This window comes from Epinephelus fuscoguttatus, linkage group LG3 (assembly GCF_011397635.1).
Source record: "Epinephelus fuscoguttatus linkage group LG3, E.fuscoguttatus.final_Chr_v1".
Taxonomy (NCBI): Eukaryota; Metazoa; Chordata; class Actinopteri; order Perciformes; family Serranidae; genus Epinephelus; species Epinephelus fuscoguttatus.
This window is the reverse complement of record NC_064754.1, coordinates 29,869,722-29,897,680: the sequence shown is the minus strand read 5'-3', so window position 1 is coordinate 29,897,680 and position 27,959 is coordinate 29,869,722. Positions and strand designations below refer to the sequence as shown.

General features: G+C 41.1%; 1 protein-coding gene across 2 annotated transcripts; it reads right to left on the bottom strand.

Moving 5' to 3' along the window:
- Nucleotides 1–215: 215 nt before the first annotated feature.
- On the bottom strand, nucleotides 216–26,177 carry aspscr1 (ASPSCR1 tether for SLC2A4, UBX domain containing). 2 transcript variants are annotated; one of them, XM_049571645.1, is made up of 17 exons: nucleotides 26,074–26,177; nucleotides 25,792–25,847; nucleotides 25,101–25,215; nucleotides 21,781–21,881; nucleotides 19,587–19,635; nucleotides 19,426–19,499; nucleotides 18,768–19,341; nucleotides 17,227–17,286; nucleotides 16,771–16,910; nucleotides 15,859–15,940; nucleotides 15,688–15,754; nucleotides 15,171–15,233; nucleotides 13,166–13,218; nucleotides 9,449–9,500; nucleotides 9,247–9,316; nucleotides 8,613–8,797; nucleotides 216–558 (listed from the first exon to the last, which is right to left on the bottom strand). In XM_049571645.1, exons 1-17 carry the CDS (start codon nucleotides 26,161–26,163, stop codon nucleotides 548–550), a joined length of 1,842 nt encoding a protein of 613 aa, XP_049427602.1. In that variant the 5' UTR covers nucleotides 26,164–26,177; the 3' UTR covers nucleotides 216–547. The 2 variants fall into 2 exon arrangements, with proteins under 2 accessions (XP_049427602.1, XP_049427603.1); XM_049571646.1 differs by having other exon boundaries at nucleotides 8,613–8,794.
- Nucleotides 26,178–27,959: the final 1,782 nt, after the last annotated feature.

Sequence of the window (27,959 nt, the reverse complement as noted above, 5' to 3'; positions counted from 1 at the left end):
CATGATGATTGACTCCTGCTGCTAAAAAAATAGCTAAAACTTAGTCATAAATACAAGCTATATATCCTGAGTTCGCAATGTTTACTTTGTCCCCAAAGACAAGGCAATAATGAGTCAGTTAAGAAACAAACCTGTGGTGGTGTGTTCAGAGTTGGTTCTTGGCCTTTAAACTAACTGGATGATAGCATATAATATAAACTTCAACACAATATAAGTCACTTTTAGTACAACAATCTTTATTGAATTTGCACCACATTTTCACCTGCTGAATAAAAGCAGCCTCTTCGTCACTCTCTCCTCCCAGAGACCAGCCGGAATGAAACACAGCAATCCTCTCAGCAAGGAAATACTCACTATTTACGCAGTCATTAATCTCATTACTTTGACCGTTTTAAAACCTAAGGCTTCTTCCATGATGGATTTAGTCCGCTGCTGTCTCAAAATTGAGCCTTTATCAAAAAAGCAGCAAAGGTTTAAGTGCTCTACTCAGTCCGCAGCTCGTCAGACGTCAGTCATGGCAGGTCCTCCCATCAACACAGCAGCAGCGTTATTTCTTACCTGTGCAGGAAACAGGAGACAGTAATTAAAAGCTCTGCTGATCAACAGTAAATACAAGTTAACAGTGTTAACAGTTAGCATTGTAATATCAGTGTGTAAATGTTGGATTACACAATAGTTTACTCATTGTGTCTTGTCACTACATGAGACAAAACAGAAACCAGAGATCTCTCCACTGACACTGTCCAGATGTTCTGCTGTAACCAACATGCTGCGATTTATAAACACTTTGGTTTTTTAAATGAATTATTCTGTAAAACTGGGGAACAGCTTGTACACACGACAAGAAATCCATGCATCTAGTCCCGCTAAATTTAAAGGAACAGGTCAACATTTTGGAATTGCTTGCGGCATATTTACTTTATTTCTGAGGGTTTGGTGAGAAGATCAATACCACTCTCATGTCGGTCCATTAGCTACGATGTCACCGCACAGGCCAAGGAGTAGTGCGGTACGTAACCCCCATCAAAACCACAACATGACATTTTTACACTTTGGTTTTTGAACAAATCAAACCAACGATATATATCACGTCAATTAGCAAGCTTTAGAGGTACTGGTTCTCTTTTTTTCTACCTTAGAACAGAGCCAGGTGTCTTCCCCTGATGTAAGTCTGTATGTTGAGCTAAGCTAACAGTCTCATGGCTGTACCTGGAGACAGAAAGAGTGACATTAATCTTCTCACATGACTCGCAGCAACAAAGCCAATGAGCGTATTTTCCCAGTGTAAAACTATGCCTTTAAATGTGCATTCATATAAAGCTGGGGTAGGTGGTTTGATTTTGGCTTCACTGGGCAAAAACCCATAATAAACTTTGAGCATATTGTAATTTCAGTGGTCTGAGAAAAACACTAGACTTCAGCGCCTACTTTTGGCACTGTCTTTAGGCTTTAGAAAACATCCCTGAGGACAGGACACTTTTGCCTATCACAGTTCATTTCAGAGAGGGCGTTCCTATTGGCTGTTAAACAAATGCACATGTGCCTGCACGTCCCTTCAGATGGTGCCTGATTCAATGGCAAAGAAACCTACAGAGTAAGTTACTATTCCAGCATTGGCAACAACTGCATAGCAACCCATAAAAGGAAGACAGACTAATCAGAAATCTATCAGAGAATCTAAAAGAGAGTCTGATAGTAAACAAAATTTTGTCTACATCGAAGCGTTTCAGAGATGAAGAGAAATCTATGCTAATAATTTAGCCTTTTGCTAACCAGAGCTACAGGCTCATGGGTAAGTTCAACTTTATGTAGCTAACGTTAGCGGGAGCCTTGATTCAGTGTTTCATTCGCCTGACTCTCTGCCACTTCGGAGACGGACCACAAGTCAGTGGCCACAACAACCAGCACCCGGCCAATGCAAACCCCAGCTCAGGGGAACCAGGCAGTCCCGACTCCCCACTGGATCAGCGAACTTTCCATGGCTGCCATTAGACCAACGGCTAGCTGTGGCACCCAGTGCTGGCGGGTTTGTGCTGACTGAATTCAAGCCGCTACAGTCGCCGACTGAAGGTGCCTCTTTTGAGCTGCTGCCTGCTCTCCTCCTGGGGAAGAAGTCCACAACAGTGAAGAGCGAGGCAGAGTGTCCGTTGAATCACTAGCAAGCTAATTCTTGTCTCATTTGTGGTTTGATAAACAGAGAGCAAGTCAAGGTTCGCGCAACTCTAAAATGATATACAACTTAATACTGTATAAAGCACATGTATATGAGCATGGTTGTCTGTTGGGAGGGGCTCAGCAGAAACAGGGGAGAGCTGAAGGAGCAAGGTGTATTTTCAAAATTCGGCACTTTGGGATTTTTTTATTTTTTTTTTTTTTTTGTCCAGATTTCAGCCATCTCCAGCTTAAAGAGGGCACAGAGAAATATATGACCACTACTGAATTTTAAACAGTTACTGGATACGCATCGCAAATCATTTAAAAACAAGCACAACACCATCCAGACACGGCTGTTTTTCATAATACCCTGCGCAATATGTAATAACTCAACTGTCTCACGGCATCAAGACAATGCCAATCCTCATGATGCAAGAAGGAGCACAAACCTTTTTATTTTTTAAAAGATCCACAGCTTTATTGGCGTGCCAGAAATTTACCAGACAGCTGAAGACTGGAACTGTGTCGGCTTTAATCTTGATCCCTGCCAATACTATGTATGTCATCTCTAATGAGACAGGTTAAAGTTTTGGACATCTTCAGCCATGGACAAACAGTCTCGGTGTGTGTGTATGTGCGTGTTTAAATGTCCTCTGTACTGTGGGGTTCCACACATGGAGCCTATAATTCCCGATCCAGCCCCCCTCCCTTCAGCCTTTTTCTTTCAACTCTCCTCATGAAAGAGAAAGCAGCCACAACTTTCTTAAAAAGACGCACATGGACACACACAGAGATCAGCCAAAAATAAAATGTGCACAAAAACACAAACAAGACAGAGAGAGAGAAAAGGGAGCATTATTCTAAACAAAAACATCAATACAGTGACCACCAGAAACGCCACAATAGAACAACAGAGAAGCGCCGTGCCTGGACAGACCGCAGGGGCTCGTGCTGTGTGATGTGGCCCTGCACCAGGCTCTCTCCCTGGGCCCTCAGTGTCTGTAGTGGTCTCCTGGGCCAGAGGGGGTGACCATCCTGAACTAATTGGTTCATCCTAAAATGCATCCTTATCTTCTGAGTCATGAGGAATTCTGCTTTCTAAAGGCCATTTCCTATTGACTGCGGTTTTGGGGTTTGTGCGCATATGTGTGTGTGTGTGTGTGTGTGTGTGTGTGTGTGTGTTTACCACGACAGGAATCGTGTGGCTCAAAGCCTTCTGTTCTTTCACTACAAATAAAAAGGACATGATCTCTGTGGAGGATGGCTGCAGGGGTGCGATACTTGTTTCTGTTTTGGGTGTGTGAGGGTGCTTTGTTTTTGCTGACGTGAAAGCTGTCAATGGAACTCCAGCGCAGACCAAACAATCGGATCGAAACCGCCTGAAAAGGTGGATCTTTGAATTGGACTCTGGTGATGTGGTTTGTTTGTTGTGTAAAAACAAAGCAGACCAGACACACAATGTGGTGACTGTAGAATTCTGTTTCAGTTAGCTGAACTACTATTAAAGGAATACTTCATCCACAAAATGACCATTTGTATATAAATCAGTCATGTGGTGTTACCTTAAATTCAGGAAGAAAACTTTGTTCTTCTCACATACCTCATCGAAAAATGGTGGACATATTGATTTACTGACTGATCAGGCACCATGTTTAAAAACAGCAAAACTACATCAACATCAGGATATATCCTGATCTGATCTCAACGATCCATATCAGGGCCGATCAAAGCATTTCTTCACTGATCAGGATCTGCAATATTGAGCTACATAGAGCCTGATCTGATCCTGTGATTTATGTCAGCTGTCATACTGGTGTTTTTACTCGTGAAGCTTTCATGCAAAGCAACGCAAACTCTTCTGCTCTCCGTTATCTGACTCTCAACCAGACAACCAGACTCTCAGCTGCCCTGCCCCTAGGCTCTGGAACTCGCTACCTCTCACACATTCGACAGTCCAATAGCATAGCATCCTTCAAGTCCTGTCTCAAAACCCACCTGTTCAAACTGACTGGTTTTATCACAGCAACAATGTGTGTGTTGCCAATTCATGTATCTTGCTCTGTATGTTATTTTATGCTCTGTAGGGTGAGACTGGGTGTTTTGAAAGGTGTCTTTAAAATAAAATGTATTATTATTATCAATATTATTATTAAACAAAGTTATGAGCACTTGTTTCAGTTTCAGCTCAGTGTCAATAACCTTCTTGTGTTTTGCTTGTTTGTCTTCTATGGTGTGGTGCAAGGTGTTTTCACTGCAGACACTCCCCACTCCAATGCAAGTGCAACAAAAGCTCCGCGATGACGGCAAATAAGAGTAACTTATTAATGTAACCTGAACAAAAGATGTACAGATGGGGCGTCGGTGGCTCGGTGGCGGAACGGGCGCCCCATGTGCGGGGCTGTTGCCGCGGCGGCCCGGGTTCAAGTCCAGCCTGTGGCCTTTTGCTGCATGTCCCCCTTCTCTCTCTCCCCCCTCACGCTTACCTGTCCTGTACAATAAAGGCAAAATGCCCTAAAAAATATCTTTAAAAAAAAAAAAAAAAAGATGTACAGATGACGATAATAAACAGTGAACAGATCACTTTATGTTTAGGTAACTCAGGCAAAAGGTTCAATCGAAGCAACAAACACTAGAGGAAACTCTCTTATAGGGACAGAGAAATTCCCTCGAGACAGCGACAAGGCCAAAAGATTAAAGTGTGTTTGTTATTTTAAACTTTATTTAAAAAAGAATAATAATAATAATAAAACATTAAGGAACAGCTTTGATGCAGGTATTTTTTTTCTTCATGCATTGTAGAGCTATTCAATTTTTCAGCATATACACGGGATTGATTTTAATAACTTTAAAGTACTTAAAGTGTGCAGTGTGCAGCTGAATAATCTAGGAAAGAGAAGTAGCGGACCGGGACTTGGCAGATACTCAATATTAAAGAACTTGGCTCGAGATTGGGGGCAAAAAAAAAAAAAACTTGATCGTCCCTATATCAAAACATCCGTCTACAAACTCTCACACAACTTGTGTAGTATAATCCAAGTCTAATTTATCCAGACGTGTGCTCAGTACTTCCTGAACAAATGCAAATGCAAGTGCTGAGCATACGATTGGATAAATGAGACCTGGATTATAGCAGAGTCCTGCACAGGTCCAGTTTTCAAGATCCGCCCCAACCTGACCCGGGGACGTACAAACCCGCACCCGAACCGCAAACCCGCGCATCAGGCCAATTAATACCGCAACCCGGTCCGACCCGTTGAAACACGACCCGCAGCCCGACCCGTAACCCGGATTTAAAGTAGTCATTTTGGGTCATATTGGCTGAATACTGAACAGCATATCGCCACAGTTAAGGTGCCAGTAAGTAAACAACGACCTGAATGAAGCAGCTCTCACAATAAAAACCTGACTTCAGCTCCATCATCAACCCTCTGTGTTCTTCTCCCATACGAGTGTAAAAGCACTCGTTTGTTACGTTTAATGCTTTTAAACTTTTAGTCTATGTAAAGGAACTTTACATGTGTAATAACAGACTCACTTTCTGTCCAGAGCGACGTTCAGCAGTTACAAGCCGTCACGTGTTTTTAGAATCCATCGAGGAGAGAAGCAATCCATCAGGGAAACACTTCAGAAACATTATAAAGTGATAGTTATACGTTTTATCCACTTATTTCTCAAATACCTAAATAATTATTTTGTTTTGGAAGTGGCGCTTGTTAGACGGTGGCAGCCATGTTGATTCTGTCGTCCAATCACAAATTGTGGTATTAGATGGTGAAACGCATGTAAACAGCTGAGCCAATGACCGTTGCGAAATAGCGGAGGCGATCCTCAGAGAGTAAATAATGACCAAGATAGTTATCTGTAGTTTACTGAACTAATGACTGATGTGTTTATCTAAAACCCGTGATCCGACCCGCATGTTATTTTTTCCACCCAGATCTGAACCCGGGAAAAAATTGTTTTTTAAAAACCACCCACAAAATCAGCTGTTTTTGCGGGTACCTGTCCCAGTGCAGGACTCTGGATTATAGTGGACGAGTTGGATGAGAGTTTGTCAAAGGATGTTTTGATATAGTTTTGCTGTTGTTAAATGTGTTCACTTTTTTCTGTGGGGTCATGTGAGGAAAACAAAGTTTTCTTCACAAATTCAAGGTAACTCAGCACGACTGGTTAATTCACAAATAGTCATTTTGTGGGTGACATTTTCCTTTAAAGCAACACACTTAAATGATGAACTGTCAAGGAAGCAATGCCTGTAAAATACTGTATTGACCTGAATATGAGATGATTGTTTCTTCCTGGAAACTACGTTTGACAAAGAGGGGTCATATTATATTTGACGACTAAACAATTACATATTTACAACAATAGAGTTACACCAGAATTCTGGTGCAATGCCGGCTCCTACTGAGAGTGTTGCATTATGGGTTGTTTGCAGTCTCAAGTGTTGCTCGGCTCATAATTTCCTTAAAGTCTGTTTAAAGTGTGTCAGTTACAGTAAGTGAGCTCTGTGAGTGTTTATGAAGCCCAGCTTGACTTCGAGGAGTTTCTGGTGGCTTGTGTAACATGTTTTGCTGCCACGGAGGAAACAGATTCCTGACAGGCGAAAACATCTCCCATGTGTACTTCAGAACTGGACCAGGGACAGCATCATCTGCCAAACAGCCAAGTGTGACCGATGTCACAGAATGTCGTGATGAGGAGGTCAAAAAGACAGCCAGAGGCAATCATTCAGACCCCTCCAAAAGCCTGACGGGAGAGCGTGAGTAAGTGTCACCACATGTAGTGCTGATGTTGCAGGATGAACAGTCACTGTAACTGTCCCGTCAGTGTGTTACCCATCAGTCTGCGTGACTGTGTTCACAGAACTTTTTTTATTTAATTAAAAGCCAGTGTGACTATAAACTGGACCAGAACTAAAAGGCAGCAATGTCTCAGTTTTTAACGGTGTGGATCAAATGAACTACACCATTGATGTGAAACTGACTTTATAGCCCCGTTTCCACCGAACGGTACGGTACGGTTTAGTGCGCTTTTTTTCAGTTTCCACTGTGAAAAGTTGTGGATGGTACCAAATGAAACGTTCCGTACTGTCCCCATTTTTGGTCCCCCCCTCTGTTGGGGTACCTAGCACGCCGATCTGGCACTGAAAGGTGGAGCTGTGAACACTGCAGTCTGTTGACGGTCACTCTGCTCAGGGCTGAGTTGTGGCTGGTTTTGAGGCTCATGTAACCACTGTTCATACCATGGAGAAATTTATTAGTAAACTAACTATAAAATGAAAGGATGTTTTGCTGCCTCTCACAGCAGCTGGAGTCGGAGAAAAACTTAAAGCACTGGGTCAACTGCCGACAACTTTTGAGGTGGAACATTTACTTGTAATGTTACTCAATGCATGAGGTGAAGATGTGAATCAGTCAACACACCTTAAATATTCTATATGACAACTCTGACCATTACTTTAGTGTTTATATGACATATACTTTTAGTAATGAGTGGATCTTCAAGCTTAATTTCAGCCAGGTTATGTCAACAGCATATATTCTAATACGGAGCACAAAAAAAGCATTTCAGAGCGCCTTTCTTTTGGTTCCAAGGGTACCATATCGAAAGTGTCTGGGCCTCTGGTAATTTGTAATAATTGCAGAGGTTGTCTGTGATCTTAATTTTGTCTGAATCTGCCATGTCTGTCATTTGTCAAATAAAAATTTCACCACAAACTACCTACCATATTTCACCAAACACAGAGGTCATGTGATAACATTAGTCCCATTCAAATCAGCATCTCTGTGATTAAAGGTTCTGTTTAGGTTTTCTGTTTTCTGCGCATCATTTGTAGGGGATAATGTCAGTATATCCCAGTACAATACAGACTTCACTTATCCTGTGCAAAGTAGACAGCTGAGACACGTCGAGAGTCACACCTGTGTCTATCGTGCATCTCCAGCTGACCACTTTTGTACAGATTTTGTTACTGTCTACGTCACTTATGTTTGAAAGTTGAAGGACCCCACACTCTTGCTAGCTGCTCTGTAGCATGTTTGCTAGTCACATTAGCAGTTATGTCGGTACAGCTGGAGACATCGCTGTCAGCAGAATTCAAAATGTTTCCTTCCATAGGGCAAAATGATGATGGTAACGCTTCATTGAACTCATGGTAAATTAGTTATTAACAGTCACACTGTTACCAAAACAACTACCATGTCCTGCACTGATGACATAGTCTTTGTTGGGAACGCATTAGGGTGCGTTAGCATTTGCACTACAAAAGATAAAAGATAAAGTGATCAAATGTGTCAGTGACCACCTTGAATAGTGGTTCGAGTGATCGGATCCCAATGTATCTTGGTGGTGTTTTACACTTGTATTCAGTGCTATCCACATGTGTTTGGATTGCCAAAGACAGATGTTATGTGAGTATTTTAGTCTGCGTAGATTACATCCTGTCCTGTCCTCACCTGGAAGCTTGAGCCACTTGGGCACCTTGCCTGGATCAGATCTGCTTGGTTTAGCAGCCTGGGTGCGTGCAGATGGGTCACCCTCATCCTGTGTGGACCCGCTGGTGTCCGCTGTCAGCTCTGGAGGAGGCAACGGCTCCTCAGATCCCTCAGACCTGGAGGGTGTCGTGGACCGGAGTATGCTGCTGAGGTGGAGGTGGGAAGAGAAAAAAAAGCAGAATTGTTTTGCATGAGGAGCTGTGCCAGAAGTTAAACAACTGTGTGAGATGAAGATCTAAAACAGAGGAGTGATGACCTTGTTAAACAAGGACAACAGGTGGGTGTCACTTTTGGGAAATGGGCTCTATCTTTAGAAGGACTGGAAAATGGTTTATGTGTGTGTGTGTGTGTGTGTGTGTGTGTGTCTGTGTGTCTGTTTATGTGTGTGTGCGTGTGTGGAGGAAATGAGGGCGCATGGGGGCACCTGCTGTTTAGGCAGAACCTCAAAGGGATTCCAATGATGACAGCTTTGTGACAGGAAAATAGGCTGGTTGCCGCGGGATACAAGTGCATATATACACACCCTAATGCACGCACGGCCAGGCACACATTTAAAAACACACACACACACACACACACACACGTGAACACATACCTTGCAATGGACTCATTTGCTTGCGAGGCTGAGACAGAGGATTCACGCAGTTCCCTCTTTATGTAAAAATCTGTGGAGGAAACACACACACACACAGTCACAGACTGTAAACTATTGTTTTGTTATATTGCATTCCTAAGTAATACACCAGTATCTAATTCAAAATCAGCATATGAAAGAAAGGAACCGAAAAGACAAAAACCTGTCTTAATGTCAGAGCCAAAGTACACCAGAGCGCCAGGAAACAGGTTGGCCTACAGACAGAGAGGGAGACAAGGAGACGTGAACAGAAGCCATCAAAAATGTTTGGCACACAAGTCAATTTCTGCAAAAACATGGAAAAATCAAAACAAAACTGCCTCTCTTCTACACGCAAACCATGCGCTGCGACCACATCCAAGCCAGAGTCAAGTTCGTTTTTGAAGATGATTCATTGCCCAGGGATCTGAACCAGTAACCGAAGGTTCTTTGAAGCAGACCACAAAATGAGCAACAATCAAATGGTTAGTGAAAACACTTTCACCCCTGAAGCACAACACTCCTCTCCGGTGAACGTCTTAATGGTTATAATGGACCATTTGCAGGCAGATATTATCAAGCGTACAATTATGAGGTAGAAATGCAGACAGACAGGGGCACGCGTCTGTGACTCTAATATGAAGGAGACAAACAAAACTAGTTAAGAAAAACGCAGTCTTCAACTCATGTGCACGTTCACAGAAACACATGAGCAACACTGGAGAGCATGGACGCAGATACACAGAGCGGAGTAGTTTTTAATGATTGATTATGTATTGGTATATAGGAGTGGGCAGCTCTGAGCACCTCACGTTTTGAGGGCTACGATGCAATTATGAAAAGACTATGATGGATGGATGAAGCTGGAGTACATGTAGAAAACCCACTCCCCTACCCAAGGTTCCAATCCTCCACCCCAGTTTGAACCAGGAACCCTCTTACTGTGAAGCGACAATGCTAACCACTGCACCATCGTCACACACTAATCTCTATGAACAGATATCTACATTAGATAAGGAGGTAACGGGACAAGTTTTAGTCATTGAAAGTGTTTTGTTTGCATTTGTAGTCCGAATAGTATTGACCAATCATGTTTGAGCTAGCTTTGGGTGCCTGCAGGTAAACAGGCCATGTAGAGAGCAAAAGAGGCGGAACACACTGGCCGAAATGCAACCTCAGAACCAGCTGGCTACTGCCTGACATTGATTTAGCTTTTTTTTAAAGATTTTTTTTTTTAAAATGTATTTATCTTTTTTATCTGCATTCCTATGCACGTGTCTGTTTATAGAGATTTGTCATCTCTCAACTCCAATTCCATTTTAGTGTCTCAAGTTTCTAACTGGACTGTAAACAATGACCGACACACAGAAGATGAAGTCTTGGCCCAGATATCCATTATCTGTATATGAGCTGGCTACACCAGAAATTTGATAGCATAACCTTGGGCTTTGGGAAATGGTACTTTTGACATTTGACATTTTTTAAGACTAAACAATTATTCTTACAATAATTTATATTGTAACTAAGTCTCAGTCTTTTCATGCAGTATCTCATTTCAACTTAAAGTCATCTTAAAACTTTAAAACATAAGCCTGACCCTTCATTTTCATCTGATGGAGCTAACGATTTAGTTTAATTACCAAATACTAGCAGGCTTCAGGTAATAAAATCTGGAAGAAAAAGCTGTCATTTCAGATAAAATCTATAGTCACTGGCAAGAAATGAGAACTCTATCTGAAATCAGGGACCCATTCATAAAAAAATCAAGAGCTTTGATGGTAAATCTGCCACTTCTATCATTGTGAACAACATGTGTGCATTGTGTGCCATGCAAGAACGACATTTTCGACACGCAGCAATGATAACTAAAGGGGGCGTGGTTTAGCAAACATTAACAAGCATTAATCGTTAATGATAGTAATTGTTAGCTGCAGTTCTGCTGTCATCAGTGAAACATTTTCCACGTAGCTCAGTCCTTCATTGTTTCAAATCAACAGTGTCGAAAGAGAAGGTAGCATGGCTGTCACTAGGATTAGGCGGGTTTACCCTCCACTACAACCCGGTCTTACACACACTGTCCTTTCTCTCCCTGCCCCCCCCTCCCCCCCCCCGCCCCTCCCTCCCCCCTCGCCCTCACTTGCTGGTTACTAAATTGGGCCACTAGCCTAATTGCTATTATCGCAGCCCTGTGAGCAGGAAACAATGTGTTACAGTGAAACAAGGGGCATTCCTGCTATCCTGCTCCTCTGGCAGTGGCACTTCCATTTGGGATGAGACAGGGCGAAAGGACAAGACCTGTGCGTATGTGTGCATGTGTGTGTGATAGAGAGAGACAGTGTAGAAAAACATATAAGGGAGAGGAACAGAGGGAGGGAGGCAGAACGGATCCTGATGGAAGACAGAGGGAGAGACGGATGAGGGAGGGGACGCCTGGTATCAAAGGGCTTCTGGGTTGGGAAACATTCCTTTCCTGACATGACACAAAGTGATTAAAGTGTGCGTCTGCGTTTGTGTGTGTGTGTGTGTGTGTGTGTGTGTATGTGTGTGTGTGAGAAAAAGACATATGCGTGTGCACTCATGCCTTTTTGACATGACAAAAAAAGATAAAAGTTTCCTTGTGTGTGTGTGTGTCAAAGATTGATGTATAGACAGGGAAACGGAGCCAGACTCTGTGTGTTTGTGTGTGTGTGACATGACACCAAGGGGATTAAAGATTTTGTTTTTGTGCGCTTTAACGCTTTTAAGTCCCTAATGGATAGAGACATGGGGGTGAGGCACAAGAGAGGGTCGGAGAGAGGGACAGTAGTGGTGGTGGTGGTGGAGGTGGACGAGGACGAGGGTGGAGGGGGGAGAATGAGAAGAAAAAAGAGAGAAAGAGAGAGAGAAAGCTGGAGTTGGGGTACAGGAGAGGGACATGTAGTGATAAATAGGCAGGGAAAGTTCAGGAAGGGACACAAAGATGAAAAACAAAGAGAGACAGGCGACTTGCATCAGAACATCAGATTTGATTCAGAGGGATCATGGCACCAAAAGGGCGCACACACACACACACACACACACACACACACACACACACACACACACATTTCAAAGTGTGCTTTTGAGGATCGTTATCTTTTGTACCAGTCCCTCTGAGGAGCTGAATCTTGTTCATCATCACAACACGATATCACTTCAAACAACTTCCTCTTCCTCCACTTCGTTCCTACACTTCCTCTTTTTCGTCTCCTTAGGTTGAGTCAAAGTGTCAGAAGGAGAAAACAGGAGGCACTGATGGTGAAAATGTTCAAATTATTCTAAAATAATGCATCTAAAAATAACAGTTCATGTGGGCGTCTGGGTACAGACCGATGAACTGTACAAGAGAACTTCTTGTTTTCCATTTGTATCTCTTTGCTCTCTTTCATTATTGGAATAGCTCTGAACTCGAAGGCAACAATGCATCAAGGCTGCCCATTGCTCTGTGTATATGCGTGTGTGTGTGTGTGTGTGTGTGTGTGTGAAGATCAAAGCGAGGCCTGTATTAACCCCATGTGCCAGTCTGGGAAAAATCAAGCCCAGCTGGGGTCAAGGACAGTGGGAGAAGGGGGGGAACAAGTGTGAGAGAGTGTAGGAGCGAGAGAAGAGGGGGAGAACGGGAATGTGGTGGGGCTTTGAAGAGGAGAGAGGGACCAGCCGATACATTTTACAGTCTGTGTGTGCGTGTGTGCGTGTGTGTGTGTGTGTGTGTGTGTGTGTGTGTGTGGAGATGGTTTCAAAGATGGGAAGTCAAGTTTTGTAGTTGTTGTTTTCTGGAGTTTGACTGTGATGTGGTTTGTTTGAGTAAAATCATTCTGTTTATTATTGTGGTTAAAAACAAAGTGTTGCCTGAAGACTGAGATGACAGTTTGAGGGATCTTACCTGAAACAGTGTGGCCGAAGGGTCGTCCAGGATGGTTTTTGGGGGGGTTGTGACTGAAAGGAAGATTTTAGCCAAAGCAAAAAGGTAGACATTAGAAAGAGGGCACATCATAGCTGCTAAAATCTACACAGAAGTCATTAATGGTACTGGACAGTTAAACTAAGTGAATTAAGTGAAGTGAATGAGACCAATGTTTGCAGATGGACTCTTGTTAAACTGAAACTTTTCCTGTACAATATGATCAGTTTTCATCTTCAAACTAATGCAGCCACGTAACAGAGTTTTATCCGCATCAACAGATACTGTGCATGAGGAAAGCTGAATTGTTTTCATTGCTTTTCAGGAATTAATGAATAACAGCAAGTTAAAACATTTTATATACAAATGTAAAATCAAGTCTAGATAGACCTATGTGGTGACTCTGACCACCATTACAATTTGACTAGTCTTTTGTCATCAAACTATGCTGTAAAATAAATCAAAAAATGGGGCAATTAGACCAAGAAAAGTTGACATATGAAGGAACCATTAATGATACATTTTAAAAGATAAGTCCAGTTCATTACAAATTGGATGTGACGGTCATGATAACTTTGTGGTCACCAATTTCTTTGCTGAGATTTTAAGAATGTGGCATCATTAAAAAAGAAAGTTGGACAGGGCAAAAAAACTTGAGTTTAAATAAACTTTCAGGTTCAGAAATTGCTTTAGATAATCGGACTGTTGCTCACAAACTCTATGATTGTTTGGCCACTTCCATTTCTTGTCCTGTTGGGAGTTCATCAGTTGCCTGGGTCCAGACCCTGGAATCCACCTACTGTACCAAGTTGACTGATTTGTCTGGCATCGTGACATGAAACAACGGTTTCTCGGATGAAATAAAACACAACCAATGGCAGCAGTAGGGGGACCAACAATTAGCCAACCAATGCCACAGGCGCGACTAATGCCATTATCAAGCGGTGTGCCAAAACCTATGAGAAGTAATAACAACAATGGCAAGTACTACTGATGAGATAGATGCTGCTGTTGAGGCTGTTCTGAATCTATCCATTTCAATTATAGTTTGTTTTTACTTCACTCAACTCTGCTCATAAAAGCCCAGCATAACTGTTATGTTGACATGGCTGCACGTCAGTAAGGACTTAAAATTACATTGGAAAACAGGTTAGTAAACAGAAGAAAGCAGTAAGGAGGCCAGTGAGAGTGTTATCGTCTTTATATCTCACTTTCAAACTTGGTACACAGTCAGACTATTAATCTTTGAGCACTGCTTGGGCAGAGACTGACAGGATTTTGTGGCAGCACATCATTGCATCTCGCCGGTAAAGGTGCTAAAATTAGAGCGTTCACCCGGTGTTGTATTTCCATCTTTGCCGATCAGAGCCGGAGCCGATGGTGTGAATGCCAATTACAACCTTTTCCATTACATACAAAAGCCAGATGTAAGCAGGTGTTGGTGGGTTTTAGAGTGGACACAGTGTCAGACTAAGATGTACACGCAGCGTAACGAGCTGACAGATTTGTCTGAATATCAGGCAACCATTCATTGGAGAACTTTGCTGTGTTCGCAGATATCAGCGGTAATTTGATGAGCTGAGAACATCAGCTTGATTGATTAATCGACTGGCAGGAGCTTTTTACAGATACATTGGTACTAGTGTATACATTGGCCAACAAGAAACATTGGTACTTAAAATGCCAAACTTAGTTTAAGTTTATTTAGACACAGTGTAAATGAACTTAACTTCATCAAGACATGTTTGTTTAAGTCAGGCATTATCGGTACTGGGTTTAAAAATCCAGTACTGGTCAGGTTACTATCCTGGCTGATTAAAATGATGGCAAAACTTTATATAGACATTTTCAGGTAAAATACTTACTTCTGTGTAAATGCACAGAAATATGGTTTCATAACAACATCAAACCTCCACAAGACGAACTAAACTGGACTCATATACTTGCAGGTGCTGTGATTAATTAGTGGGAAAATAATGGCACTTACACAGGTAGAAACTAAGCTTTGGATCCTCCAGGTGATTCCTCACAAAATGCTTCACGGCACCAACTGGGCACAAAACAAACACAAAGCATTAATTTAAGCATGAACAAACTGATCTATCTGCACTTTCATCAGTCACTGTGTGCAGTGTCATTCATTTTTTCAGATGGAAATTCCCTCCGATTTGTTGTTCTGCTGGTTGTCGTGTTGCTGTTGGGGCTGAGGTGGATCTAATCCCTGGAATTACAGACCTGTCTCATTATTTCTGTCTCTCTGTCACTCTGGTGTGGCTACAGTCATAAATGTGGTGAGGGAGCCGCAAGTAGCTTTAACATTGCAACCATACCTGTGGCTAGCCAGCTGAAATGAACACTCTCCACACACACGCACGCAAGCAAACACAAACACACATACACACACACACATACACATACACACACACACGCAAACAAACGCAAACACACACACACACACACACACACACACACACACACACACACACACACACACACACACACACCTGTCTCCAAAGGCCTAAAGAAGCCTTGTAGAACGTGTCTGTCTGGAAACTGGACCCTCAGGACCACCTGGAGACACACAGTGGCAGTGGGTTACTCAGAGCGTGTGTATTTCACATAAACACATATTTTAAAAACAGGATTGTGATTATGTGTCTGTCACTTGTGCTCACTTTGGGATATCTTTCCATCTTCTCCTTCATCTGTGCTTCTCTCAGAGATTTAGTCATCAGCGGAGCCTCCTCCAGAAACTTCCTACAGAGACGAAGGAGAAAGAGACGAACACAGTTGTAATGAAACAAGCTGTGAAATAAAACCTGTGCAATCAACAGTGGGTGAGATGAGCAGAAAATGTTTTATTCTCTACCCTTACTCGTGTGTGGCCGGGTATGCGTGTGTGCGTGACAGAGGCAGAGATGAATTGCTGTGGTCGGCTTAATTCCCCCCTTGGTAATTGCAGTCATTGACACGGTAGTAGTGTAGCCATGAGGCAGCCAGCTAAGTCAATGTAGACGGAGATTAAAGGATGTACGCGGTGAGGTCTCAATCTGACGGTGTTTGGTCGATGGCTGGAGGATAAATGTCTACACAAAACAGGCTCGCTAATTGCTCCCTGTATGCCATATTTAGAAGCTTTTGTAGTGTGCGTGGTGTCTTATAAATAAGAAAATGTTTGCAAACACACACAGTGTCTCAGCAGCTGTGGTCTGCTGCAGCCACATCCAGAGAGCGCAGAGTAAACTTGTCCGCATCTGTTTCGAAGAAGCGCTCATAAATAAATAAAACTTCAAACTCATAATAAATAAAATAAAATTAAAAAAACTTCAAAACGCACGCAGTGATGCCCGGCATTCTGCCTGCCTATGGCCTCTCATCACTGCTATGGTATTCTGCAATTAAAGGTTATACATCGAAAAAACACCACAGGACCAAATGCCAAAATGCTTAATTATCTGTTACAAACAGTGCAGCAACACATCTGATCCAGACGTGTTTCTGCAGCAACGAGGTATTTATACTAAATATCACACACAGTCCTCTGACCCAAAGTCACCCAACCGCTTCCATTCACTTCCTTCTCCCACCTCTCACTTTTCAGCTGGGCAAAGCGCTTGCGCACGTCATCCATCGTCACTTCAAAGAACTCGTCAGGCAGATCGCTGTGGTCCTCGGAGCGACGGGACATTGTGTCCAGGTGGTAGATAAGAACCTCCCTCTCTACTGGCTGCAGAAAGAACGTGAGTGAGTTGGGAAATGGATGGATGGGAAGATTAAAATGTCCACACTGATGTTTTCATCCAAAGCAGAGGTTTTTGAACTGTGAGGTGCAGAGGGAGAGATGTAAGGCAAGCATACAAAAGGGCAGATTGATACCAGTATATGAAAAACAATGGGAGGTCATTTATTTGTTCTAAAACCCTTAATTCATCTTTACAGAATCATATTGTGTCCAAGGTTCATTTAAGGAGAGCTGATAAACTGAAACAAACAGGTTACAGGTTAAACATCAGAAAATTCTGACTAGAAACAAATGGTTTTACCTCCAAGTAGTCCTCGCCTTGATCCATGTCCTCTTCTGGCTGGTTGGCAGTGGTCTGACGCTTTGAAATGAACAGAACATGCTGCAATTATACTCAGTCACTTGCAAAGAGATTGTTTGTCCACTACTATTTCTGAGGTAAAAAATTAACTTTTTATCACAAGCACATTATTGTGTAATTTGCTTGCACAAAATCTACAAATCTGCCAATGGAGTGTTGCCCGGGTCCAGACTTTTGAATCTGCACACACTGAGTTTGAATTGAGTGATTTATCGCAACATGTAATGATAGATGAAGTGCCACTGGCAGAAATACAGACAAGATAGACGCTGCTATTGAGGCTGTTTTACATTGACGTGTCTTCTTAATATCACCTGACAATAAAGTTTATATTTATTTCACTTCGGGTGGGAATCAGTAGAGGATCTACGATACAATATTATCACGATACTTAAGTCACAATACAATGTTATTGTGATTTCAGTGTATCAGTGTGGATTTAAGAAGACCACAGATTTAGGCAAATACGGTCTCTAGTGAAAATAGAATCCCCCCTCCCATTTAAATTGGAAAAGTGGATACAGTGTCAGACTGAGGATGGAAACAGAGTTAACAATTCTGTCTGATATCAGGCAAAATGGGGGACACAAAAATTACTAGTACAAGGTAGACTCACAAGTCAGTCTTTAGATGCTTTGCTTAACTAAAGACTGATGTCTTTCTCCCTGATTTTGTGTTTAGATGGGCGGATACAATTTCAGAGTTTAAAAAAACTCCCTACGTTGCAGAACCAATAGTAAATCTGCAGGGCGGTCCTTCGGTGGCTCGCTGAACTCTTGTGCTCGTAAACATAGTCCGACTGCGTTAAAAGTTTTAAACAAAGTCGCTGTAAGTCCTTCATTTCCACAATCTTGTGGACTGAGCACACGTTTGATAAAACGGAGTTAAATCTCTCGGCATCCATTTTCAAGCTCTCTGTGTGTTTGTTTCCTTGCTGATGAGAAAAGGGGGAGCGCACATTTCCGGGAGGGCGTGTCCTTTTCAAAGATGCAAGAGGTGCTGCTTTGTTGCCGGCCGTTTTCTCCGGTGTGTTAAACACACTTTAGAAAGGAGTGTCTCCAGACTATCAGGAGGCGGAGATCTCTGATTGTCTGGTGGCGAGACTAAGTACAAGGTGACTTTAAAAGTAGTAAGAAAACATGATATGGTCCTGCTAGCCTGACAGAGTTAAAAGATATAGTTCTTCTGCTTCTTTACCAGTAGGCTGTGATGCACAAGGAGAATACCACAAACAACACTGTTACAACAGTAACAGTAATGCCGTTGTGTAGCTTTTAATCATATCATCACTTTTAAGCCAACTAAGACAAGAAGTCCTTGAATTTCTCAGAAAATTGAAACAATCCATGATAACCGGGCAAAGTGTACCTGTGGAATGAGCGTTTTGTGTTCTAATAATCTCAAAATGCAAACTGTTTATGATTTTTTAATTTGGATAAGAGAAAAAGATTTAATAATCCTAAAAAAAAAATATGTCTCACCTTAGTGCTGGAACCGTGGCTGGATTTTGCTTTTTTGGCTTTGGGTGATTCTACTGCAGCAGTTAGAGCTGACAGAGATGAGGATGATGAAGATGAAGATACTGAGCGTCCAGCTGCACCTCCACAGGGACCTCCAAGGCGCTGACCCCCTCCAGAGAAGGGAATGAAAGGAGCCGAGGGTGCAGAGGAGGAGGATGAAGATGATGGGTGAGAGTTCAGTCCTGATGGCCCTGCTTCCTCACCATCCCCCTCTGGAACTCCTCTCTCAACAGGAGGAATCTTTGGCCGAACTGCATCCTGGGAGTTTGGAACCTCTTCCTGTTGAACAGGAAGTGTGCTGCTTGTGGCAGAGGCAGGAGCTGAAGTAGGGCTGGCGTCAGGTGGCATATGTGGGCTTGAATTTTTAATTGGCACCTCTGTTGTCGACATCTCCGGATGTGACGGAGCAGGAGCAGGCTGAGGTGATGGGGTAGGCGTGGTTTCCTTGGCAACAGGTGTGGTTGGCATAGCAGTTGTTTCAGTGGCTTTCCCGCCGTCTTCCTCTCCCTGTGCTTTGTTCTTTTTGAGTAAAAACCTTCAACAGAAATGGAAACAATAATAAAGTCTCAGGTTTACATGGTTTTATTTACAGTACGCTGTTTGTGCATGAGCAGCCTACCTGACAATGGCACTTCCTCCAGTCAGACCCAGAGACTTCAGGGTGGTCTTCTTCAGTGCTTCTTCGCCACTCACCTACACATACACACATGCACAGCATTGGTATCATAAAAGTCACTTTATTTGTTGACAAAAACTTAGAGTTAAAGGAACATTGCATACCTCGTCCCTCATGTAAACACACACAGGAGTGGATTCTGACTCCGCCACACTGGAATCCGGTGGTGACGATAAGAAAAACAGAGATAAATATTATAGCCCACAGACTTTTATTTGCTTTAACGGTGACAAAACACAACCCAGAAGTGACTTTCCCTTGTTCAGGGAAATCAGCCCTGTGATTTTACAATAAAACCTCATGCTATGCGGTGGCACGCTGTCTGCATGTGTAAACCATGTGTGCAAAATCCCGTGTAGGAATTAATTGAACCATAAATGTTTTACTATTGTTCTCCTCAATTCTGAAAATCAAAGCTTTCCTCTCCGCCTCGCAACGTTCACAGAGCTTTAACTCTGATGTGGAGCTAATATTCATTTCATGGAAGCGTAACTTCCCTGGAAAAGGATCAGGATCTGGAGTGATGTCATTTAATAGAGATGAGATGAGGGCTGGACGGATGCACGAGCACCTGGGACCGCACAGCTGGAACTACTGAGTAACAGCTGCGTGTGTGTGTGTGTGTGTGTGTGTGTGTGTGTGTGTGTGTGTGTGTGTGTGTTTGAGTGAGTGGTGGTGATGTGTGGGAAAGTTTAAACTTTGGTAGATGAGTGGTGAGAAGGAGGGATGTTATTTAACACAGCGCTGGTCTGCGCTCATTCCTACACAATGATCACCTTCACTTTCCAGCCGAGTAGAAAGTTAAGACAAACACAAACATCTTTGAGGTTTATGTTTGTGAGGATGATCTCTAGCACCTTACTAGGGCTGCATAGAATAAGCATATCACACAATATGACAAATACAAGAAAAAGAAAAACACATAAAATATTCAAACTGATTTTCAAATCAATAAAATGTCTTCTTGTTATGCATTACCTGTGGCCAGACTCTTATGTTAACAAAAACTCAATATTGTTAATTTTTATGTTATTTTTTAATAGATTTTGTTTTGTTTTTTTAACTGCAGCTTGCTAAGCAGTATTCATTTGGAAAACTTAATTAATCAATTAATATGGACAAAACAATGACATTATATTATCACTATACAATTAATCTAAAAGTCTATAAACTATAATTTTGCACTACAAGGTGGGAGAATATATTTCGGGCACCCCTATTTCTGGAAATAACAGTCCCAATAATTTTTTCCATAGACGATGTCAGTTGACTTATAGTTGAAGCACTTGGCTCTGCACAAAACTCTACTGTTTGAGTCATCAGCAAAAAAAGATTAACAGCTGTGGTATAAAATGTGGGTTGGATGTACAAGTTGGACGTACAAGCCAATGTACACAGGGCCATGAGATGAGAAGTTAACTATGACTCCAAAGCTGCATCCAATCATAGAGCTTAAAATTCTGTTATGTGCGTCAGTAACAGCAAAAGAAACAACCAGGAGGTTAACTTAATTCACTTTTGAATTCTGGTTTAACTTAAGATGAATTCAGAAATTATGGCACTTTGTTATTTTGCCAACTGCAACTAAGAAGTGTTTTGAATTCACGGCTGACTGCCAAGCTGAACTGATGGACAATATAAGTTGAAATACTTAAAACTAATAGCCAAAACAGGAGAGTACTGGATTTCTATTAAACGGATACTCTGCCAATTTTCAAACAGCATTCTATCACAACAGTGTGGATAGTATGTGTTAATGAACTGTGGTAAACTTCCCTTCATCTTAGCAGCGCTCAGATCTCCCTGCTCACCTCTCTGGCTCGAGGGCTATTACTCAAACTACAGATTGTACTTCTGCATCTTTGTATGTCTGCCACCATGGACACAAAGAGCATAGAAGCAGCTGTCGGTTATTTTAACTCTTGAGCAGAAGCGAATGCCACAGCCCTTTTTCTCAGTTTCCTCTGGTCATGTCATGTGGCACCAATTATTATTTTTATGCAAGTATTATTTATGCAAGTATTTGCATCATTCCGCTACATAAACAGCCCAATTTTATGGAAAGACCACGGTTCCAGCGGTGAAGTACTTCTTTAAGTAGTACTGAGGATACTATTTAAAGCAGGAGTGGATTCTGACTCCGACACACTAGTCCTAAACCAAGTCTTAGCCCTCAGAGAGCCCTGAGAAGAAGTTAGAAACAGAAAAATGTTCTGAGTTTGGTCCTCACAAAGACAGATGTATAAGAGCACACATACACACAAACTTTTGCACATGTGTACATGTTCATACACACACCTGATCTGGGGAAAATGTGTGAGCAGTTCCCACAGAGTCTGTCCACAGGAGAAGGAACCCTGGAGCCGAGAGCCGTCCTCCATCTGCAGCGCAATCCGCACCTGAGGGATATGAAACCACAGTCACACACACACACACACTGTAGTTTGAATGTACATCAGAGACCACAAACACACTTAACGCATTAACCACTGTTTAACCTCAGAGTAGATACAGTATGCAGGCACTATAGACAGTTGTGAGATCAATTTAAAGGATCACTGAGGGTTTGTTTTGCATTTATTATGATAAGAGCTCATAACAAATGACCCTTATCTCTCAGATATTTTTTCCCTTAGGCTTTTTTCTAATGAAAAACTGTATCGATTTACATTAAGACCTTATTCACCTGAAACAATTTTTAAAAAGGTAAATCACAAGGAAACAAAGTGAGCTCTACAAACACTGAACAAGCAAATTAAAAACTTTTGTCCCACTGAGTTTTGTCTCTATTTAATCATTTTACACGCCGTCAAACGCTATAAACTACAAATATTAAAAAACAGACGATGCAAAACGCATCTCAACCTTTCACTTTGTAGGAATGTGTGACAAAACATTACCTTAAATGCAGAAAAGAAACTTTATTAAGCATAAAAGTCTCCCTAGGTGGCCATTTGTACATTTTTGGCTCGTTAGTCTTGAGTCGTTTTGCAGGAAGAAAATTCTTTGATAATCGAACTTGATTAAGCTGCACATGTGGGCCTACCTCAGTCTGGAAATGAGTAACACCAGGCATCAGTGCGAGTCTCTGTTGTTCTTTCTCTCTCTCTGAGTCACTCTACGAGTTGTTTATGTTTACTCAACAACCATGTTGTCCAGCACAGAAAGCACGCTGCACTCGCCATCAGCACACCGGGAGAGATGAAAAGAGCTCTTTGGCTGTCAACAGCCAAACACGAAACTCTCTCACACACCAGTCTGGCTGAGGTAAATGTTGGGAGAGCCTGTTGTGTGTCTGTGTGGTACGAGACTGAATGTGTGTGAGTATATAAAATCTGTGAGGTATCAACAGTCAACCATCCATCAAATGAACAAGAACAACAGATCAAACCCAGCCGTGATTTTACTGCTTAGATTATGATGCCATGATGTCATAGGAAACTACAGCTCAGTTACAACAAAGTGTTTTTTTTGGACACCAGATCAGATCAGAGTGAGCGCACGAACACAGGCGGAGAATTTATGAACTTCCAGGTACTCACAATAAAAACCCACATATCCAGCTGACACAAATACCAAAATGATACGGCAATACAAGGCCACACATCATCTGGGATTTTTCCCCAAAAGTAATTATGGGTGGGGGACAAATAATCAATATCTTAATATGGTTTTCATGTGATACAATACTAATGCTTTGGCAAAGTATTACCATCCTTTTCTTATGTTTCGGGAATCACCTGTATTGAGATACTCAGCCCTAATCATCATACTGTGATAAAATGGTTTGCAAAAATGATGTGAATCATGTGCTATGGCCTTCACATTCACCAGATCTCAACCCATGTAAAACACCAAAACACAAGGAGATTTCGCCAACACTTCAGACAGCACTCTCCATCACCACCATCATCATCACAACACCAAATGAGGGAATATCTTTTGGAGGAATGCTGTTCATCCTCCCCGTAGCGTTCACAGACTTTAAGAGTCTACAGCAAGCACCACTGAAGCTGTTCTGGTGGAACAACACCTCACAGGGACACTTTGTTGGTCCAAGCTACATTGCAGTTAACTAATACAATATTTTGAGTGTATTTGACTGTCCTACCTGAGTTACGTTAACAATAATACTAATAATAATTTTAATATCATTGCTCAAAAACAAAAAAACATCAACATATGAATAACGAAAGACTCTAGATTCTAAAATGTTTTGATGTTTGATCCAGTCAGTATCATCCAATGTTCCTACATACACAGATGCCAAAGGTTATATGACTAGAGATGCAACACTATGACAATTACATACTACGATTAAAGTGACCAAATGATGATGATTATCACTATTAGCATGGTATTGTTAAAACATGCTGATACACAGATTGAAATCATTTCAAATGTTCTATATTGAAAACCATCAATAAAATCTGCAGCACTTTTTGTTTGCATAAACATACTCACAGAGACAAGAATAAATTATGTTAACATATAAAAACCTTGTCAAACGCAATAAAACTAATTTGTCGTTAATACACGCTATTGTCGCGTTGAATTCAGACAAGGATTTTTTTTTAAATGTTGCCCTTTTTCCCAGCGCTTCTCTTTCTGCAAGTTCTACGGACAAGTTTCCATTAGCACTCTTATAAAAACCAAAACCACGACGCACTTCAGACTTAGTTTTCTTGGAAGGATGGACTCTAATGCTAGATGGTATTTACTGTGAGTTGCATGGTAGCATGGTAATAACACACAGCTTTAAGTTTTGCTTGACTCCTGTCCACCCTTCAGCACCCTGACGAAGACCTTAGAGTCATAACCGGTCTGTGTTTTAATGTTACATTAAAGCAGCCATGTTTGGAAAAAAGGCTTTTTAACTTAATTCAAATGCATTTGTTCCTGCTCCACGCATGAGTGCCTGAAGTTAATTTTTTCTTCCTATGTGCTGATCTGTTTCTTCAACAGCACCTGTGGGGTTTTTTTGAGTATCATATGATAAAGACAGTCCTCGAGCACACTACTACCTCGTTTCCTGCAGCCTTAATGATCTGAAATTTAAAAGGGCAATGATTTTTACTGTGGTTTCACATGAAACTGGTAACTGTTTCATTCCTAGTATATATGTAAATGCATTCATGTGGAGTTGGGATATGCACTGACTGGGAATTCTCTGCCAATAACTTAAATTTTCTACACCATGAACATCATACAAAACAACTGAAAAATACTGAAGATATTCCAGATATCAAAAACAATGATCAATTTATTGTGTTTCTGTTTATGTTGTAATTTTGGAAATACAAACATATGAAATGTACATTCCACATGTTTAAATATATCTATTTATGAGAAGTTTAAATTTTTCTGTGTTACTGAGCCAGACCTGAGAATCAAGCTACTACTATATACTAGTGCAGTGGTGATGCTGACCAGCAGACGATCACCATAATGTGACCTTGCATATTGTAGTTACACACTTACAGACACACACTGATGACTGCTATTATGTGTCTTTAAGCAACCACAGTTTAACACTGCTGTTAAATAGCAGTGTAACACACACTCTGTCTCCATCTCTCTCTCACATACACACACATTTGCGCTTCATTTAAACAAACCTGGCTGTCGGCTACAGCCTGTTTCCTTGTACTTGTCACCATTTCCAGTTTGGCATTGTTGGGCAAATTGGCAAACCTCCATGGTAGCGTAAGGTCAACAGCACTCCTCTGAAACCTGTCAAGTTGATAAAGAGGAGACAATCAAATCTTTCCTGTGTAATCATAAAAATAATAAAGAGCATGGATAAATCTGACAACATGTCAGTCGTCTAGAGCTGCTGGTTTCTCCTGTCATTACAAATAAGACAAGAAAATAATATCATCCCTAAATGCATTTAAAGTAACAACTGTCACCTTGTTTTTACATTTGTCCAACTGAAGGCAGCTTTACAGATTAAATCCTGTGTTTTATGTCATCCATGCAATTATGCGTATATAAAAAATAACATCAAAGTCCCAATGCAATTAAGCTGAATGACCCCTGCTGCTTATAATAACAATTTAACAACAGATTTAATAGCCATGGCAGCCATGTCAGTTCACACAATATTGTTCACTAACGTCACAATTAACTTCCCAGACTCGATTAAGTACACACATACAGTTTAATTGTGTGTCGAGCTGTATCTGAGTGCGGTCTGGGCTCAGGGCTTCAACTGCTAATAAAGTTACAGGCCAGGAATTCAAAGCTAACATTAATTTAGCCTTGATGTCAGCACTTTGAGAGCTACATCAACCAACTCATACTCACTTCAGTCCGTGGTCGTCGGGGTTAAATCCATGCTTTTTGCAGACATCCTCCAGCACCTAAAGATGACAAATATAACCCGAGTAAGACAGCTGCCACCTAATTAGCAAAATCATTTCACTTCATCCGCACGAAATCAGAAACTGATCTGTCACCGGCTAACTGCTGTTAGCCAAACAAGCTAACAGGAGGAAAACAGTTTGCTCCGGTTTGGACACAAAGAAACAAAATTAAACGACCCTTCCGGGTCAGAAAACATGAAATGTCCTTAAAAACACAAGTTACCTGTAATAACGGTGTGTTTGCAGACACCTTAACTGTCTGTCTTCTCCCATTAGGAGTGAGAACCGTCACAGCTGTACCAGTGGCTGCCATTGTGTGCCGTGACGTCACGGTGTTTGTTTGAATAAAACTTTATTGACATACATGAAATTAGGTTTAAAATGTCCATTTACCCACTTAAAGAGCTTTTTTTTAAGGGAAGTGAGTGGGATTTTTGGTGCTCACATCGCTGAAATTTAAAGAATAAAAATAAATAAATAAATAAAAATCACAGTTTTTCTTTTTGAGTATGGAAAATATGAAAGAATGTCATGATTATTTTAACAGCCACAGACATGATGTTAAAACTGGCTACAAAAAAAACAATAGGCTACTTATGACAGCTGATTCTGAAAAAATATTTCAAATGAAATAAAATTTACATAAGACATGCATGTAGATGATACTAATTTTAATAGCATGACGACAATGATAAGTGATCGACTGTTTTTGTATCAGTGTGGGTTTTGATGTATTACATTCAAGGATATGATGCATCCATACAGCACAGGGGTAATGCAGGGTACGACAGGCCTTTCTAACACACTAGAGAAGGCAAAAGTGTGCATACAAAAAACCCAAATTGTGGCTCAAATCCAGTTTCGGAGCTCTGTTGGTGTGCATGCTGGCTTGCTTACTGGGAAATGTAAATGGAGTTGAACCATTTGTTAATGATACTAATTACACCTGTGCTTTTCCTACTGTAACAAGTCAAAACATCTGTCATGAAAAAGGTCCAAGCCTTCATCCACAGAGCACTAGGGGTCAATAAATAGTTTCATAAGTATCAAAGATATGTAATTCATATGATGTGTCTTTTGCACTCACCAGATCTCAACCCAGTTGACCATGGGAGAATTTGGAGCAAATTGTTAGACAGGGGGCTCCACCATAATCATCAAAACATCACGAGGCAATGTCTTACACCTGCATGAAAACATAAAGGCGGTTGAAAAGGCAGTGTGAAGTGCCTGTGTACAGGAAGTAGTGTCTTTTTATGGTTTTTTTTTTTTTTTTTTTTTTTAGTTATCTCTTATGTAATCAAGCAACATTTTAAATGATGTTGTGTTTTGCTTATGGTGCTCTGTTATGTGCAAAACATGACTGGCTGATGTGCAATACTGTAGTATGTTTGTTTTTTATATGGTGAATGCTTTTCATTTCCTTGGGACTATTATTGTTAGGCATCAATACTTGTGAAGCTCCTGAGTCTAAAACAAATTTCCCCAGAGGGACAAGAAAGTATATTGTATTACATCGTATCATATTGCAAAGCATCGTATCACATCGGCTCATATCGCATCACATCGTATCGTATCACATTGTATCGTATCACATCGTATTGTATCGTATTGTAATGTAATGCAATGTATCCTATTCTATCCTATCCTATCCTATCGTATTGTACGATACGAAAACATCCTATTGTATTGTATCATATCATATTGTATCGTACCGCATCATACCGAATCTTATCGTATTGCATCATATCATATCATATCATATCATATCATATCATATCATATCTATCTAAATCTACAATAGCTATCCAAATTTTTGAATTTTATTAAAAATGTCAATAAATCTCATGAAGTTAAATCAATTTCTTTCTTCCATTCCATTTTTTTTAGTAAAAACAGAGTTAGTCTCATAAATATGCCTGCACATCCATTTTATTTTATTTTGAAAATAAAAGTCCTTTTTGAGTCTGAAATGTTAAAACAAGTGATTCTGTATCCGTTAAACAAATGAATGCTGACATTTTGTAAATTGGTTAAATCTCAAATAAAGCTCCCAATCTGTAAACAAAACAAAATTAAAATCATTATCCAATTAAAAAAAATAAATCA

Coding starts and splice junctions, on each gene's coding strand:
- aspscr1 (XM_049571645.1), bottom strand. CDS start 26,163: ATGGCAGCCACTGGTACAGCTGTGACGGTTCTCACTCCTAATGGGAGA. Junction 19,636..21,780: donor ACACATTTTCCCCAGATCAG/GTGTGTGTATGA, acceptor ACCGGATTCCAG/TGTGGCGGAGTCAGAATCCA. Junction 15,234..15,687: donor CTTTAGGCCTTTGGAGACAG/GTGTGTGTGTGT, acceptor TTTTGTGCCCAG/TTGGTGCCGTGAAGCATTTT.